Raw genomic sequence first — 17,146 nt, 5'->3', positions numbered from 1 at the left:
GTGTAAGGTTGTCATGGCAGTGGAAAGATTGTTTTCATCCCGAAAATGGTCGGATGATAGAAATGTGGTGAATCAGGGAACCATGGGGTGTCTGCATCATTGTTTCCCAAAGTCTCAGTTTTTGCACGTCCAGATTAAAACGCAACCCTGGAGTTTTCAAGTGAAAACAGGACCAGCAGCATTCAGGAAATATCCGCAAACTCTGAAGTAGTAACGCAGCAAACGTGATACGATTTTAAAACTAAAACTTATTAGTGTGGATGTAGCCTGACGGCAGAGGGGTGATAAAGGGACACCTCTTCCGCCTCGGGTTTTGTCTCATTGTCACACAAAAGGCCTTTGACATAACCACAAGGGCACTTCGGCTCATTGAACGGGCACTTGGCCGGGCCACAGGGACACTTTGGATGACTAAGATACACTTACCGGGTTTTTGGGGGAAACGGTTAACCAGAGGGAAGCTTGGGCTGACTAAAAGGCAAACTTGGGCTGACCAGAGCTGTACTTGGTCTGACTGGAGGTGGGGGACTTGGTCAACCAGAGGTTCACTTGGGGGCTCTTAGTTGAGCAGAGGAGCACTGAAACTCATCATAAGGGCAACTTGGTGGTCAGGAGCATGAACACTTGCACAGAAGGGGCACATTAGTTGACCGGCATGGCACTTAAGTCGATCAGAAGTATACATTGATCTACCACAGGGGCACTCGGGGCACTTTGATCAACCAGAGGGGTGCATGGGCTGGACAGAGGGGTGACCTGACTCCACCACAGTGGAGCTTCGGCTCACAAGAATGGCAATTTGCTTGACCAGAGAGTCACTCGAGTTGACCAGAGAGCATTTGCACTTTAATCGAGCTGAGGTTGACAACCGGGGCACATTGTTTGGTGGTTGACCAGAGGGGCATTTGGAGGCACTTTTTTCAACCACATGAGCACTTTGGTTGATCAGAGGTGCATGTTGTTAGACCAGCGCGGCAGCGTCGACTGGAGGGATTCTTTGCCCCCCTACAACCGCCCCAAGGGTACTTTGGTCCACCAGAGAGGCACTTTGGGCTCACTAGAAGGGCAATTTGGATGACAAGAGGGTCAACTGAGGTACCTCTGACCAGATGATGACTAGACACCCCATGGGGCACTTTGGTTGACCGGAGTTGTGCTTGAGCTGACCGGAATGGCACTTGAGTCGATCACAGGTGCATTTCAAGGCACTTTTGTCGATCACAAGGATGGATGCTCGGGCCAAATAAAGGGGCACTTGGGGGCAAAGGTGCTCTGTGGTGAATCAGAAGGGCATTTGGGCCACCATTTGGTGTGACAAGAGACAGTGACATGTGCTATGGAATATAAAGGCTCCAAAATAGGGAGCGCTTCATCCCACCACCACCCTCTATGCACGCCACTGGTATAAATGTAGAAATGTGGTGTGAACCCCCCCCCCCACCAACATAGCTAACATTCCAGTGTCAGCAGCCCTCAGTCTGAATGACTTTAAGCAGGGCTGGCTCCACGGGTCACAGACGTTACTTACCTACATGCAGGGAAACATCCCTGTGAAAACATGGATGGAGAGGAGTTTTTTCTCCATAAAACATGTGAAGCGTGTGTGTGTGTGTGTGTGTGTGTGTGTGTGTGTGTTTGTGTGGCTCCTGTCGTTGTGTGAGCTTACACACACTCTCAGGCTTTTGTGTGAGCTTGTGTATTTGTGTTTGCAGAGGTCATGTATACAAAAAGAGTTCAACCAGGTGCCACACACAGACCTACAAGTGCAGATTCGACAGGAATAACTTGGACCTCCCACGTCTTTCGGGATCTGAGTTTGCCTGTCATCGTGCATCTTCCTCACACCCCGTATCTCTCAACTCCTATTTCACTTTAATTTGTATATTTTTCACCTCAGCCAAAATCCTTTATTTAGAGGCTATTCTTCTTCTAACCTCAACACCTACATCCTGCGCAGGGCCGTATCCAGGGCCAGCTGCGAAGGTTCACACTGGAGTTTTAGACAGAGCGATGAAGAGAGAGAGAGATGGAGGAATAAACCGCTCCCTTGGGGGAGAGATAAACATTTACTTTTCCATGAGGGGATGGTGATAGCATTACAAGCAGTTGGAAATGAAGAAAAGAGGAAGTAAAACTAAGTCAAATGGACAGTCAGAACAATAGATAGACGGAAAGGGAAGTACATGACTCATCAGTTGGTGTTTAATGCACAGTTTATTCCAATAGCAGTGCCTGCTCTGACTATTTTTTTTTTTCCCAAAAACCTTTTGAAAAGTAGCAGAGCAGGGCCTGTTGAATGTTAAGTGACCATAACCACTACCAGGCATTAATCTGCAGTTCGGGCAGGTTACCAGAACACACTGTGGGCTTAGAACAAGAGAGAAGAAACAGAGCAGGCTGTGATTTGATGGTTTTAAATGAAAAAATGAAAAAATGAAAAAATGAAAAAATGAAAAAATGAAAAAATGAAAAATTGAAATATCAGCCCAGCCCAGTCTCATGGGGATTTCTACCTGCCACATTGTAAAGGGTATGGTGTGAAAAACTATAATATTTTTATAGGATAAATACAACTGCTACATAGCCAGCACTCTCCATGAGCTTTCAGTGATGTTAGATTTATAAATATAGTATAGTATAGTATAGTATATTTTACAGTTATAGTTAAATAATTGCAGATACAAAAATCTTCATTACGGCAGCAAACTGATAATGTAATACATGTGAATGCTGCTCACTTATGTTGTTTTGGCTGGACCAGCCCTATAAATGTAAACGTCCATGACTGACTGACTGACTGACTGATAGAGTTTAATGATCAAACTGCAACATTGGTCGGCCGGCCGAGTGTTGGAGTATCCCTCAATCGCCATTGGTCTTTCAAAATGAATGGCACAAAAAGTTTCTATTGGGGGGTTGTTCGAATTGCGAATTTGAGGCTTATTTTCAAAAAAGCCCCTAGCGACAAATCCAGCAATTTTTTAGACAAACCATGGCTACTTAGAAAAGAGTTTCCAGTACTGCCCTGCAAGTGAGAGGCACAACTCTCTCTGTGTCGACTCTGTTCAGTGAATGGCAAAGAGGCGCAGCAGCAGTTTGTTACCCACATGGAGGCTGTTTGCTTTGTGACAAACAAAATAAGAAAGCTTTTCTGTCGCTGTGGTAAAATCAGGGTTTTAGCAGCAGAACAGCAGCTTGAAAGTTACCGCTGGTTAACATGTAGTAGGCAGAGTTTCAGTCACTATTTCAAACTTGTTCCATTGTCTGACAACAGAAACAGAAAAACACGGAAATGAAAACAGCTTTACTGGAAATTCGGCTGTATTAAAATACTGTATATGTAAGCACAGAGAGGAGGAGAGAAACAAACAGATAAGAGACTGAAACCAGCTGATACTAGGCAGAATGCAAATACGACACAATGATGTCAGTTGTTTACAGCGGTAGCAGTGACACAGCCATGCAGACCTACCCATATGACCTAGTCTTGTTTCAGAGTGGAAGGAAGTGATAATGAATCAACACAGTGCTTTGGTGAAATCAGCCAATTGGATGTTAAAGATCATTTTCACTGAAAAAAAAAAACAAACCTCGGCAGTGTTAATGTACTCTGGATGATGGGCGTATAAAGTGCTGGACTCTAATGCCAGAGACTGGGCTGATGTGCTTGTGATTTGGTTTAAGCTATGAAGACACTTTGGTCGGAGAAAGTTGGTGGTTTGAGTTAAATATTGAAAAAGTAAACGTCACGCTAACTTTGAACTCTTACCCTTTCCCCAGCGTAACCAGGTGCTTTTAGATTCCCTTAAACAGAGAAAAAATAAATGTGAATCAGCCTTTAGTTGAAAATTAAGTCTTATTAAGGATATTAAGGAGACAGGGTGAGATAGCCTATGCTATGACCCCTCCCTCCCCATCTTTCAGGACAATTTCTGTTACTTTCCGAAACTGACATTCCCAATTGGCTTGGTGTGCACAGGCGAGAAGGTAGGCACGTCCTCGCTGTCGATCACTTTGGTGTTTTGGACTGTAATCTTTCCCCTGGACACTGATTTTGTTTTATATCCAGAGCATCAGAAACTACTTTTGGACAGTTTTTTTTAGCCATAACAACGTCTTCATCTTCAGGGCAGATTGGAGTGATGAGACGGGCCGTGGCTAGCTGGTTAGCATGTTAACAGTAGAACAAAACAAGTGATAGAGACAAGAGTGACACATTAGTGTTGCTTTTCACAGCTGGAGACAGCTCTTGGCGAGTAAAGGAATGAAGTTTGATGTGGTACTCGCAACGTTTCTTCTAGACTGGTAAGTCTAACAGCTGTAAACTATAAGCTGTATACTGGGAAAAACTGTCTAGTTAAAGGAAAAAAAAATCAGCTTCCAGTTACTTTTGGTAAATTTACTAACAACTGCATTTTGGGCCACTCAGTGGAAAAAAAAATTCAGATTTAGAAAAAAAGGTAGTCTGGTCCATTTTTCTCATTGGTGTAAACAGCTGAATCGCACATTGAGATGGTTGTTCGGCTCTGCTGCCTGCCTGTAAAAGTCCCCACATGCCACTGGTGTGAGTAATCCTAAAAGATCTTTGGTGAAATTTTGACAAAACTCAAATCAATCCACAAAATACAAACATCTCAAGTGGTTACGGCAACTTAACTTAACTGTTGAGAAAAAGAAACAGTTTGTTCATAGAAAGAGATCAGAATATCAAAATGGATTTTTCTTTGCAGAGCCGAACGTCATTACACTGTGTTTACCAGCTGCTAATAGAGGAGCACTGAGGGGTTGTAATGCCTGTGTCGCAACATAAACACTCAGTGGCACTTTGATGGTGCTGCTTTATTACAGCTTGCATTCATACACAACAGGGAAACTATATCAGAACGATCTGCAGCTCTTCTTGCTGCCCTCACCTGCTCTTCTGCTTCAAGTGATTCCATGTCCTGTGGCAAAACTGTGTGTGAAACACTTCATATAGACTCTCACTCCTCCACGAGCGTTACAGTGGACTCATAAAGGCCATGAGAAGCATTAGAATGCACTGCTGTGTGTTGTGCTGGCAGCCCCACTGACCCTAATTCATAATGACTCCATTGTCTTGGGGGACACAGACATACATCAGGCATAAATGAAGTAGGACAGGCACTTTAGCTGCTGAGATGAGGTGATTATAGCTCATGGATTAGTCTGCCTGTGTGAGGTGGATGTTCAGCCTGATGTTCACACATAAACACACACACACACACACATGCACAAAAGAATGCAAAAACACTCAGACCTGCACGGTTGTAGCCTATATACTGCAATTACAGGACATACGGAGATGTGCATCCACGCACACATGCAGTGACCTCACCTCGACACCCGAACAGCTTGTGGGTTTTTTTTTTTTTACTGTAAAAAAAGACCCCTGGAAGATGAATGCAGTGCTGTCGAGTTTGATATACGTGTTTTTTTTTAGATGCAAAGGACAGTTAAAAGTACAGAGAAGGGTTTCATAAAACCTGATTACCTGTGCAGGTTTATTTCAGTAAGTCAGGCTTATTTTACTTTGTATTACATTACATTCACTTCATTTGGCAGATGCTTTCATCCAAAGCGACTTACATCACTAAAGCTTCAAGCTCATTTTGAGGAAACTTTATTTCATACAGGAGGATTAAATAAGCCTGATTTAAGTTATCAGACTAGCCTAGCACTGGTCAGGTTTGTTTTCAGGCTTAGCTTCACCTCAGGATTAGCCAGTCTTACAGTCAGTCTGTCAGACTGAAGAGGGTGTTTTCCCCAAAGTTCCTACATAAAGGTTCCTATTTTACCTTTCTGTTGCGTAATTAAAACCTGTCACTTTAATACATTTAAAGAAACAGGCACCCAGAAATCGGATTACTTCAAATATGAAGGGTGAACAGCCGCTCTGAAGTACAACCGTCATATGGAGGCTGACAAAGTAGCCTAATACACTCGAGTTAAAAAAAAACCAACAACACTATCTTACTTATTTTCTGGCTATAAAATACATCACTAGACTGCGGTTGTATTTCATGTGTCAAAGCTGGTTAATGTCACGTTGCGTCTGCATTCACACTTTCATTAATTTTGAGCAGCTGTTCTGTGAGAAAACTCTCTCCTCGCGCAGGACTTGAGCCGACGGGGGGATGATTGCAGACACACTGAGCAAACAGAGGCGACCAGTGGGTTTTTTTTATTTTTTTATCTCTACTTGTGTCAAAACCATGAGCTCACTGTTGGTTTACAGGATGCACTAACACTTCACAGGGGTTTTTGTGAACTTCTGTTGTTTTGTCGTGCTGCTCTGTGGCTGTAAACATCACAGTTTTGTCCATATAGCTTGTTTTTTTTTTAAATTTTTTATCTGTGCTTCATGTTCCAGGCCTTTTGTTTGAAAGTCATGAACCAGACTTGATGTATCCTGATCTCAGCAGCTCTAATCTGGATTAATGACACTGTTTACTGCTGGTAAAGTTTGCTCATGTTTTCACAGTAAAACCTGATTTTCTGGTTCGGCCTTATGAAACACTCGTGAGCTGTAATTGTAGACAACTCAATTCAGCTATAATGAACTCACTACTTTCTGCACAGCACCAAACTACAGGCAAAGTTAGTGACACATCTAGCAGCTGAACGTGCAACAGCTGCACATATGTTGAGATAACATGCGCATTTGAACTATAAAGGTCCTTGGTGGATACAAACCTGCTGCAGTTATCTCACTCTGTGGAGCTCTCGGCCACTGTGCCGCTCAGTCACAGCCAATAAAGCATTTGATGTGATATGTATAAAGCCCTTGATGTGATATCAACCCGATGGCCTTTCTATTTCACTTCATTTTGCGGGTGCTCACCCCAGAGCTTGTGTCCCGGTAAAATGAAAAAAAAAAGAAAGTATTCCTACTCGTCCCTTTAACTGTCGCGTTTATAAAAGCTATTTCATTTTGTGCTCTGAGAGGCCCAACAGCTTTAAAGTAAGTGTACACACTGGGGGTACCACGGGGCCAAACAGATGGAGGGGGAACTCTGAACCGGGCTAGATGGAGTTCATGGAGCCTGTTCGGGTGGAATAAATCAGGCTGTTTGTGAACAGGAGCCTCCGTTTGAGGAGACTGTTCAGTGTCTCAATAAAGTTTACAATCCTCCTGTTAAGCCCAGACCAGCTTCCTCGGTGGTACTGTTGTTATGAGGAGGATTAGTCTGAGCTCATGTGTCTCTGCACTCACTCACTAATGGACTCTGCTCTCCTCCTGGTGATATTCATGCAGTCTAAATACTTTATAATCCAATTTTTCTTTACCAACCAGGAGATGAACAGTTAAAACTGCCTCCTCTTTAATGAGCACAGTATTGAATCCATGGAGCATCAGGCAACTCGTGGTGGTTTTCCCATCACCACCACTACGTGGCGCAGTGAGTCATGAACCCAAGCAGCTGCACAGCTCACTGCAGATCCACAGCCCTGAAAACCTGCGGGAGACTTGAAGTTTTATAATGTCTGCTAGATGAACGTGTGGCCAATAAAGATGCTGAGAATAAAATGTGCTGACAGTAGAGATGTGCGGCTGTTTTTGAGTCATGCATGGGAATAATGTATTCCCCAAAACAAGTGAAAACTCTGCCAGCTGAGATACTTATCATACACGCTGGTTCTCAGGGCAGTCGTGCACGTACACTGTATTGAAACCAGTTGAAGCTTGTTTGACGCACGAGAGAACAATGGGAGACTAATGAAACTGCTGACAATAAAGTCATAAAACTAAAAGCATTGGAAACAGCTCAACTTTGGTTATGGCGCAGTTGAAGCAAAGCAACTTTAAAGGACAAACGTGAGAAAGTCAAACTCGGACAGATTTTTTACTGAAATAATGTTGAGACAGTGAAAAGGGGAGGGGACTTGTTTTGCAGCATGTTTATGAAATGATCTGGGATCTGTCTGCCGGCCCTGGGAAGCACAGATACCCCCCAGGAGGAGGGATGTTGTTTTTGTAAGCGAGACGCCCGTCATTCAAAATCCAAGCCAATGAGACTGTGCGCAACCGTGAAACTGTACACTGCAAGAAATATCCGCGGTCACAACAAACAGCGGCGCAGCGGCTGCGCTAAAAAATCCCGTCCGGAGAAAGTTGAGAGTGACATCACTCACCGTGCACTCAACAAATCCGACGTTTCCTGCCTTAATTGGAGACATTTGATTGTCTTTTCCGAAGCGGACTGATCCGCTTTGAGGTGATTTTCTGACACATGTGAAATGAATTTACCATAAACCGGATCTAAAGCGGAGCTGGTGAATCCATTCATCAGTTTTCTTCATTTGAGAAAACGAGCTGCACGTGATTCAACAGTTTTTGAGACTGAACGCCTCAAGCGCAAAGACGAACACTTTTTACAGTGTGCCCCGGCTGGCACAGTAGGAGGGAGGAGAGAGAGAGAGAAAGAGGGGGAGAGAGAGGGATTGGGGGGTGGAGGAGTTGGAGGAGGGGAGGAGGGGGGGGGGTCCGGGAGAGCATGGCCGCAGGAGCCACAGCGCTGCTGACTTGGTTTGGTTCTTCCAGATTGGTAACACCGCTTCTCGTGCGCTCTCGGTTATGTGGCGGAGCCGCTCGTCATTTAACCTGGACGTCGTGTGCGTGTACGCGCTGCGGAGAGGTTTGATCAAGTGCGTGCGTTGTTATTCGGCAGGGCAGCAGCGGGTTCAGACGGAGCCGAAGCTGCGGGTTTGACTCTTCTTCTTTTCGGCTCCTCGGTGATCCACACTGATCAGGAGCAGAGAGCCCGAGCGCGCGGGGACTGTTTCTCTGCTCTCTTCATCTCTGTGTTGTGGAACATTTATTCTCCGATTTCTCTGCCTCCTCTTCTGGGAAATTCAGTTGCGAGTTGGAGAAACTGTTCGCTGCGCGGAGCAGAGTTGAGCCGGAGGGAGACTGTTCGTGGTGCAGGCAGAATAATTGTGGATTTTCACTGTCTGTTCACTAGTTTCAGAAGAACTGTCTCTATTAAAGCGGGTGAAGAGTGAACGATCTGAGTGTGAAAACGCGGGTTGAGCAAGAAAACGCTGTTTTAAAAGAAGAGAATTTAGTTGTTGTTTTTTTTTTAATTATAAACAGTGAGGAAGGAGATACATCTGTGCCGGGACTAAGTGGACTCTCATCCCCTCACATCACAGCATTTCACCACCACCATCCATTAGAACCTTTAAAACCCGAAGCGGGAGGGACTGTAATCGATTTGGCTTCATCGGAGTTCCAGAGCAAATATGCCGCAGGTGGAAATGATCCTCTTCCTCATCCTCATCATTGGGATGTGTGTGTACGGCCAGGACCCGGCTTCCAAGGTGGTGTCCGACCGCTACGCCGTCTACTGGAACCGGACCAACCCCAAGTAAGTAACCCCGTCCGCCTGCTCTTCTCACAGGGACGCACCGGCACACAGGCGCTCGCTCCCTCCGCCCGCTGAAGGCGGCGGACTTCACCCTTGACGCTGCCCGGTTGAAGGTGCAGTCTAAGCGGGTTGCAGTAGCTCGGGGTGTCTGGGTGTAACCTGAACACTCCCAGCTCAGTTTGCAGCATTGCAAGAGCTAAAAATCAAAGTGTTCCACTTATAAAAAGCAAAACTAAACTGCACTTTATATATGTAGAGTTTAAGAATCAACCTGTTTTACATCAATTTGTAACAATGCACATCATGTAGTTACATTTTCTTTGGATCGCCACCATCATGAGCTTCTCTCCAGCTCACACAAGATTGACAAATTGACTGTTTGTCACTTGGTTTACTCTCGACTACAGCCTGTTACATGTTTCTCTCACTGATGAATTGTCGTGATGGTTACAGTTTAATAATCTCTCTATCAACAATCAACTGCGCGTCGTAAATCACGCTTGACAGTGGAACAACCAGACGTTTTCACACGGGGCTCTCCGCTATTACGCACCATTACGCGCTATTACGCATTCATGGTCAGTATTTGCTCCACATCCAGGTTGAAAGGGAAATACATGTAGTGTAGTTACGAGCTGCTGGGAGAAATGTACTCCGCTGAGCGCGAGCCATGCTGGGTTCAAATACAGCTGAGTCGCTCCCAGTCTGCTGCCATCGATTAGAATTGACAGAGTAGTTCTTGTGCCAAATGGAGACTCCTCCAGTGGGAGTTTGGAGATATTTCGTGCCAAGTTGTGTCGAGTTTAGGTTGTTTATTATTATTATGAGCATCTCAGTGACATACTGACTTGCATTTAATTTGCTGATAAAGTGTGTTTTGTTGTGTTGGTTTGAGTGGAAACCTGCACGTAAAAACTTCGGGTTGCTTCCTGGTTCTAATTATCACAACTTTTCTCCCAGAAACTCTTGGGAATGAGCCCAGATTCTTCTGGTGTGGATACTAAAGTGACACTTCTCCCCCTAAGCTACCTCCTGTGTCTGTCAGGGCACCTCCCTGAGTGACTCAGAGCCTCACTCTTGGTGCTTGAGCACATATGAGATAATGAGTGTGTGTCACTTTGTTTCAATTGGACTGCATTAAGTTCGCTCACTGGTATTATCGGGCTACAGTTTCGGCGTGAGTCAAAAAAAAAAAAAGAAATTCATATCACTGTTTGCTCAGGGACAAGAAACTGGTTTGTTGGGCTTCAGAGTCTAAACACACAACAAGGCTGCTGACGTGTGGCGGTATAGCAATGACCCTGAGGCATACGTGTGCAGAGCTTGCTGTAGGAGAGTTTGACCTGACAGGATGTGAATGATACAAATGCAAATGCTGTGGTGGTGACATGAAAGGCTGATGGAGTTCCTGCTCTGCTAACCGACAGATATCTGAGTCTGATAACAGCTTTCTGTCCCACTCAAAGGCTGCAGGTTGTTTTTTTTTGTTTTTGTTTTTTTGCTTTTTGGCCTTCAAGCAGTTCCCAGTTCCCAAGTCGGGTTTCTCGGTTGCCATGCTCCCCCATCCAAGTGTCCCCCTCCACCCTCTCTGCCCCCCCACCCCACCCCCCACTCCCCCCCACCCCCCGGCCCACGCTGGGGCAGACAATAAGGGGGTACACAGGGGTATTTCAGCAGCGGCCAAGACGCAGCGTGGTGCTCGGTCTTGTGAGAGATCCACACATGCTGAGGTCACACACTCGGTAGTAACCAGGCGAGTCGCGGGTTAAGCAGCACAGAGGGGACCGTTGTCAGGGTCAAAACCGGGGCAGTACCGCCGGCCATGGGGCCCGGTGACGGCCCCGGCACGGCACCCCGCCTGGGCTTTGTCTTGGCAGAAAGGAGGCTAAATAAATGAGTAACTCTAAATGACTGTCTCCTTTTCTCATTCGTGACTTTAATCTAAACCTGACCTGGGCTGTATAATGTAAGGGAGGGACGTGCTCAAAGCCTGGGGGCCCCCTGACCCAGAGCAGAACCTAACAGTATTCCATAGAAGCCTGCGGGCCCTGGGTCCCTGCTGTTTAATGTAACCATACTCAGTATTGGAGCCCTGGGAACCTGCTGCGGTACAGTCCCAACTTCCAGATGAGCTTTCTTACCCCCCTCTTCTGCCGTCAGCGCTGTACATCCGACCAAAGTGGGGAAAAATAGTATCCAGAGCAGCAGTCCACACTCAGCCATTCATGAAATCCCCTACAGGAGCTCCGGAATTGAAATGGGAAGTGAATCGTGAAAAATGGAAATGCGATGACATTTTCATGTTTTTGCTATTGTTTCAAAGGGGCAGAGAGGAGCCTTTTTGTAATTTAGATAAACATGCGTTTATGTTTGCTGTGCTTTCATCTCAGGGCAGCATCTTCGTGCTCTGATGCTCGGTGCTGATTAGGCTCAGATGAGCAGGACTGGGAGCGGTGGAGGGATTTACAGCCCTGAGGATGGTTCAGTCTTGCCTGGAGTTTAAAAAGCTCTGAGCCGACAACGAGTTACTGTGCTCGTAAAAGTTACTTAATGAAATTAAATAAAACTCCAGTATCGGAGCCTTGTTAGGGAAAAAACTGCTGAGACATAATTGATGTTATGACTCCTAGCTGTTTTTTTATGCCAAATCCCCCCAAAAAAAGAACTGAAACAGCTTCAGATAATTGTGCTATTTTGTTATTTATCACTTGGTGTGGAGGCCGCAGTAAAATCTTTTGCATTGTTCGGTCTCAGCAACAGTCCATTTGTGTGTGGGCGTGCGGACGCTGTGCACATAGTTCCTATGCAGGGTTGGAAAGCCTGGGAAAACTCCTGCTGTAGATTTAGTTATAATAAATGTAGGAAATTCACAAATCTGTAAAGAGTATTTGGCAAAACACAGTTGTGTCTTACTCCTGTTAGATGTTCTCACAGAGGAGGGATGAAGGATAATGTGTAGCTCGTTGTTCGTACTACAACTCCCTGTTTCACAACACATAGACGAGTTTATCAGTCCTAAGTACGTGGTTCCACTTTCTGATAACGCAGATAATATACAGGGTTTATAAGTTGTAACTAATGACTTTACTGATGTTAATAAATCATTTAATAATAGCTCTGTAAGAAGCCGTTTGTCAGATGAACTTCTGGGTTGCCAGGTTGTGAGAAACAGTCTGACCTCCTACTTTCTTGCACGGCTGCAGACCAAAACCCATTTATATTAACAACTTATTAACATTCACAACTGCAGACATGATGGATTATTGTAGTGGAAGAAGCCTTTATTAATGACTTGCTAACATTTATAATTTCACATCTGTTGGCTTATTAGACGGAGAGAAAGTTGTGTGTATGTAGCAAAATACAAACTTAGTTGTAGATACAGATAGTTTTCAGATATTATAAATGAATAATGAAGGATCATGTGAGACTGCTTTTATAATTTAGCTCTGGTCATATTATAAAGGCACAATTAGCAATTAGCAAAATGGTTAATAAATAATAATGGCCTTTTAGATCAGAGTTTGTAGTGCCATTAGCTACTATGAAGCATTGCAACTGCTGTTAATCATTTAACATTAGTTGCAACTTCTAAAACCTTTATAAAGTGACTTATTAGGAAGTTGTAAAGATTAATAAATGGATTTGAATGTGCACTTTCCTCACTAATAACTGATTAATAATCTATTAAGCATAAAGCCATTATTTAGAACTTATAAACGCTTTATAAAGTAAGTCTACGTCCAGATTACATGTATTAGAAGAATAAAAAAAATATGTCCTTGTGTGATCTGTAAACCTCATTAACAGATTCATTAGTCATTAACAAAGTCTTAGACACAACTAACAAACCGTGTGTTAAGCGGGTTTTGTAAGAAAAGTGGCACCAAGACAAAAACATTCCAATCAAGGCAAGAAATCAAAACCTGGAAAACAAAAGCTGCAGCGTTTGGTGGTGGAAACGCTCATGTAAGAAAAATGAGCCACAGATGTTCCTTGTCAGCTCCGCCGTCTGTGTCGGTAACCAAATGATGGAATAAAGTGTATGAGTGGGGTATTTACTGCTGCTCTGACAAGGGGCTATTAGTGAATTCCCCGCTCACCAGCTATTTAGCTGCTTCATTAAAACCCGCCCGGGTCCATATGGTCTGCACGCCGGCGTTGTCGTGGCCCAAGGTGTTTATTTGTTGCTGATAGGTGGGATCAACGGAGAATCAGGGCCGAGTTCCGTCCCTAATCTCCCAAACTGTTTGTGTCTCAGACGCCATGGAAACTGATACCCCTCGTCATCAAAGAAGCTCATTGGGTGGGACTAACGACCTGACAGCTGGGGAGAGAGGGATTCCAGTATTCAGGGAGAGCACTGTCACCCCAGGGGTTTCCTTTAATCCCTGATAATGCCCATCCAAAGCTTTCCCCAGCAGATGCAACATATTTCTCCATAAGGCAATCAAACAATCTTTTCATGTTTGGTCTAAATGTGGCGATTGACTCTCTCTGATGATCCAAATGATCTTTTCCCTCTCAATTTCTGGACATGCTTGATTATTTTTGGCTGAGGTAATACCTCAGAAAGCTCCATGACTTGACACTTGTGCATATTTCTTCTCATAGCAGAATAACCTCCGCTATTTGCTTTTCTTACACTGCTCTCTTTTTAATCTCCACTTAAAGAAACAATGCTCCATTTTTCACTTGGTGGCGAGCTGATGTTGTGATAGTTTCCCAGTGGCATTGTGAGTTTCCCCCCCCGTTTGCATTGTTCCCACTGTTTACCCTCGCTTTCCCCTCTCAGCCTTTTCCCCCGGCTCCCTGCCGCTCGGTTCCGCTCGGATTAAAAACGGACACAAAAAGGCAACCACGTCCAAATATTGACTGGGTCTCAGGACTGCAGCCCTCTCCCAGCGCCCGGCACAGACTGCCTGAAAGGCCACTATTGTTCCGCTCGTACTCAGCGGCCCATAGCCGGCTTTTAGCCCAGCACAGAGACAGACTGAGACAAGGAGGAGACGGGAGCGGTGGTTTTGGAGAGTTGTGCATATGTTATCTGAGGTGGGGCAGGCAGATTGTAACAGGAGGGACAGCACAGAGAGAAACTTCCGCATTAGAGGCCAGAGGCTACGGCAGAGGAACAGTGTCCAGGCCGTGGAGTCCCAGGGTGGGGTCACAACCAGTGGTTCCACCCTGAGGAAGTGTCAGTCTCAAAAGGCATCAAAGAGCGCTGACTGAATGTGATTTCCTGCACTGGGGGCCTCAGACACTATCAATAAACTGAGGATGAGAGGCTTCTTATCTGAGGTTTACCTTCCATTTTATTACAAAGTGCAGGAGCATTAAGCCTCCGCGCAGCACTTTAGTCTCTCAGCGCATGAAATGAAAGAGTGTCACATCTTAGATATGAGATCCCATATTCACTTTCTCATTTCATGTCAGTTTCCCACCACCCGATTGTACCTTACAGGACATACTTAAAAGACTGAACCTCCGGGTCAATTAAACTGTGACTTTCTATACCCGGCTTCCAGCACAGGGAGGAACATTCCTGGTGCTCTCTCCGACCCTGCCCGCAGACAGAGGCTGCCCCGGCCCCTCCCTCTACACCCTGACTAATAAGGCCGGGTCCTCGGGCTGCCGGGGCGTGATTGACAGGAACTAGTGACGAGAGGTTACTAATGAGTGTTGAAGGTTTATTGGTTTACGGCAATAATTCTCTCAAGCTCTGGTGCAGTACAAGCACTGTGGTCACAGTGACTGTTGCAAATCAGTGCGTTTTCCTTTCTTTTGCTGGTTGTATCTTTCATCACAATTGATTTCCTAAAATAAGAGAACAAAAGACCGGAACAGCTTGATTCCCTCAACAGAACTACAGCTGAAGTCAGCTGCTTTCAAGAATTTTCTAGAACTGATTGAAAGAAGACGGAATAATATGAATCGCTGATGTAGAATTAAGAAAAAAAGAACCTGAATTTAGAAAATTCAGCTTATTCCACCATGCAGTACGATCCTCTCTGCAAATTTCTGATACAAACCCTTCTGTTTCAAGAATCGACTCAGTTTCAGTACCCTGGAAGAAGACTGAGTGTGATCGTTTCAGCTAGTTTTTGATGAAAGTCGTCTCGTTTCAAGAATGTTCTGTAGCTGAGTCTCAGGATCTTAAAGAAGACAGAAAGCAGATGGCAGCCCTACAATCCTTCCCTGAGCTGGAAACAAAACCAGTGAAAAACAATTATTTCAAGCTGTTTTCAATACAGTAATGAAATTGTTTTCTTTTTCTAGAGTTCATTCTCAGTTTTATTTTGAAAAATCACACTATAGATTAAGGGAAAAATTGTTAAATTCCATTAAAATGTTTGACCGGTGCTAGAAACTGGTTGGAATAATGTTTCTGAAGTGGAATTTTTTTTCAATTACTTTAAGATTAATAAAACGTTTATAACTCACCAGTTGCCAAAAAGCGACTTTGTGCTCAAATCAGATACAGTGCGAGTTTGGCCTCCTCTGTTTGATATGTGCGACAGTCAATGGATTAGCGGGGGACTCTTCAGGCCTAATCTCAGTCTCACTCCGCTGCACAGAGGTTCACTTTTCTGCTGTTTTAATCTTGGTGGGGCTTTTTTTTTTTTTTTTTTTTTTTTTTTTTGTGTGTGTTTGCTGTTTAAATGTGAGTGGTGAAATGGCATCCCCTGTGTCTTTGTAGGCACCGGTGAGGGTATTAGCAAAGAGGCTCTAAGGGGCTTAAGAGGTCAGCCCTCCCTTTGTGTGGAGACACAAAACACTTCCTGTGGGACCCTTCACCCCTCTCTGTTCTTCTCTCAGAAAGCCAGGCCCTGCCTGACCATTCACATTAATCAGCCTTAGCTCCTAATGACTGCAGTAAAGCTTCTGAAAAGTGCTTCCAAAATGCTCCTAAAGAGCCACTAAGCTGCTAACAGACCGGGCATGGCTGCCGCTGTTTGCAGGGCATCACGCAGCATCAAGGAGAGCGGGGCGGGTGCTCGGCCATCCTGGCTGCTCTTGTGTTGTTCTGAACACCATAAAATAATGAAGCATTGGTTCAGATTGTTTGTCAAGAGCTGCGGTGTAAACTGGAGTCCAGGAAAAAAGAGAGAGAGAGAGAGAGGTGTGCTTCTCTTGTCTCATGCACCTGAAGGTTTTTCTGTTCAAGAGTTCACTGTAAAAGACTCCATTTGAGGAGGAAGGGTTTTGTGTATTATCGATCCCCTAATGACTTTTTTTTCTTGTACAGGAGTGTTATTTCAGCTTGATTCCAATACAAATCCACTTGTTTCAAGCTTTCTCTACAAAGACGCAATATTTTCCTTGATTGTGCTGCAACATTTGTCCTCGTCTGATGTCCAGTCTCGCTGGGAAACTCTTGAAACAAGCTGATTTGTATTGGAAACAGGTTGAAACAATATTGCTTCAGTGGTATGTTCTGTCCTCTGCACTTTTATGGGTCACAGCAGGCAAAATAACTTGATACGATGGAGATTATTTTTTTTGCAGTGTAGAAGTTAAAGGTGCAGCTATCCTCTATTCTCTGAAGGATGAGTTGAATAAAAACGGGGGGAGGTCGGGGAGGGAATAACTCTCTTTGGGTGATTATCAGGTTTAATTTTTGTCGGTGAAACGTCTGCAGCTTTGACTCGTCAGCTGTGATGTCAGTAGTTTTATTACCTGATGTGGATCTCGTGACGCGGGAGGCTTCGCTGTCTCTTCTGCTTTTAGACAAACGGAGGTAATGCGAAAACTGGCAC

The 17,146-nt window shown here is 44.6% G+C and overlaps 1 protein-coding gene across 1 annotated transcript in view; it reads left to right on the top strand.

The window, feature by feature from the left end:
• Nucleotides 1-8,525: 8,525 nt before the first annotated feature.
• The window catches only part of LOC111221222 (ephrin-A5b-like), a 78,192-nt gene continuing 69,571 nt past the window's right edge, over nucleotides 8,526-17,146 (top strand). Inside the window, exon 1 of the mRNA XM_022744588.1 lies at nucleotides 8,526-9,389. Coding sequence (XP_022600309.1) covers nucleotides 9,265-9,389 — 125 coding nt within the window. The 5' untranslated portion in view covers nucleotides 8,526-9,264. The remainder of the gene's footprint in view (nucleotides 9,390-17,146) is intronic.

The sequence above is a fragment of the Seriola dumerili genome, unplaced genomic scaffold, assembly GCF_002260705.1.
Source record: "Seriola dumerili isolate Sdu_G_001 unplaced genomic scaffold, Sdu_1.0 BDQW01000081.1, whole genome shotgun sequence".
Taxonomy (NCBI): Eukaryota; Metazoa; Chordata; class Actinopteri; order Carangiformes; family Carangidae; genus Seriola; species Seriola dumerili.
The sequence above is the reverse complement of the archived record's forward strand: the minus strand, read 5'-3'. Positions and strand labels throughout refer to the sequence as shown.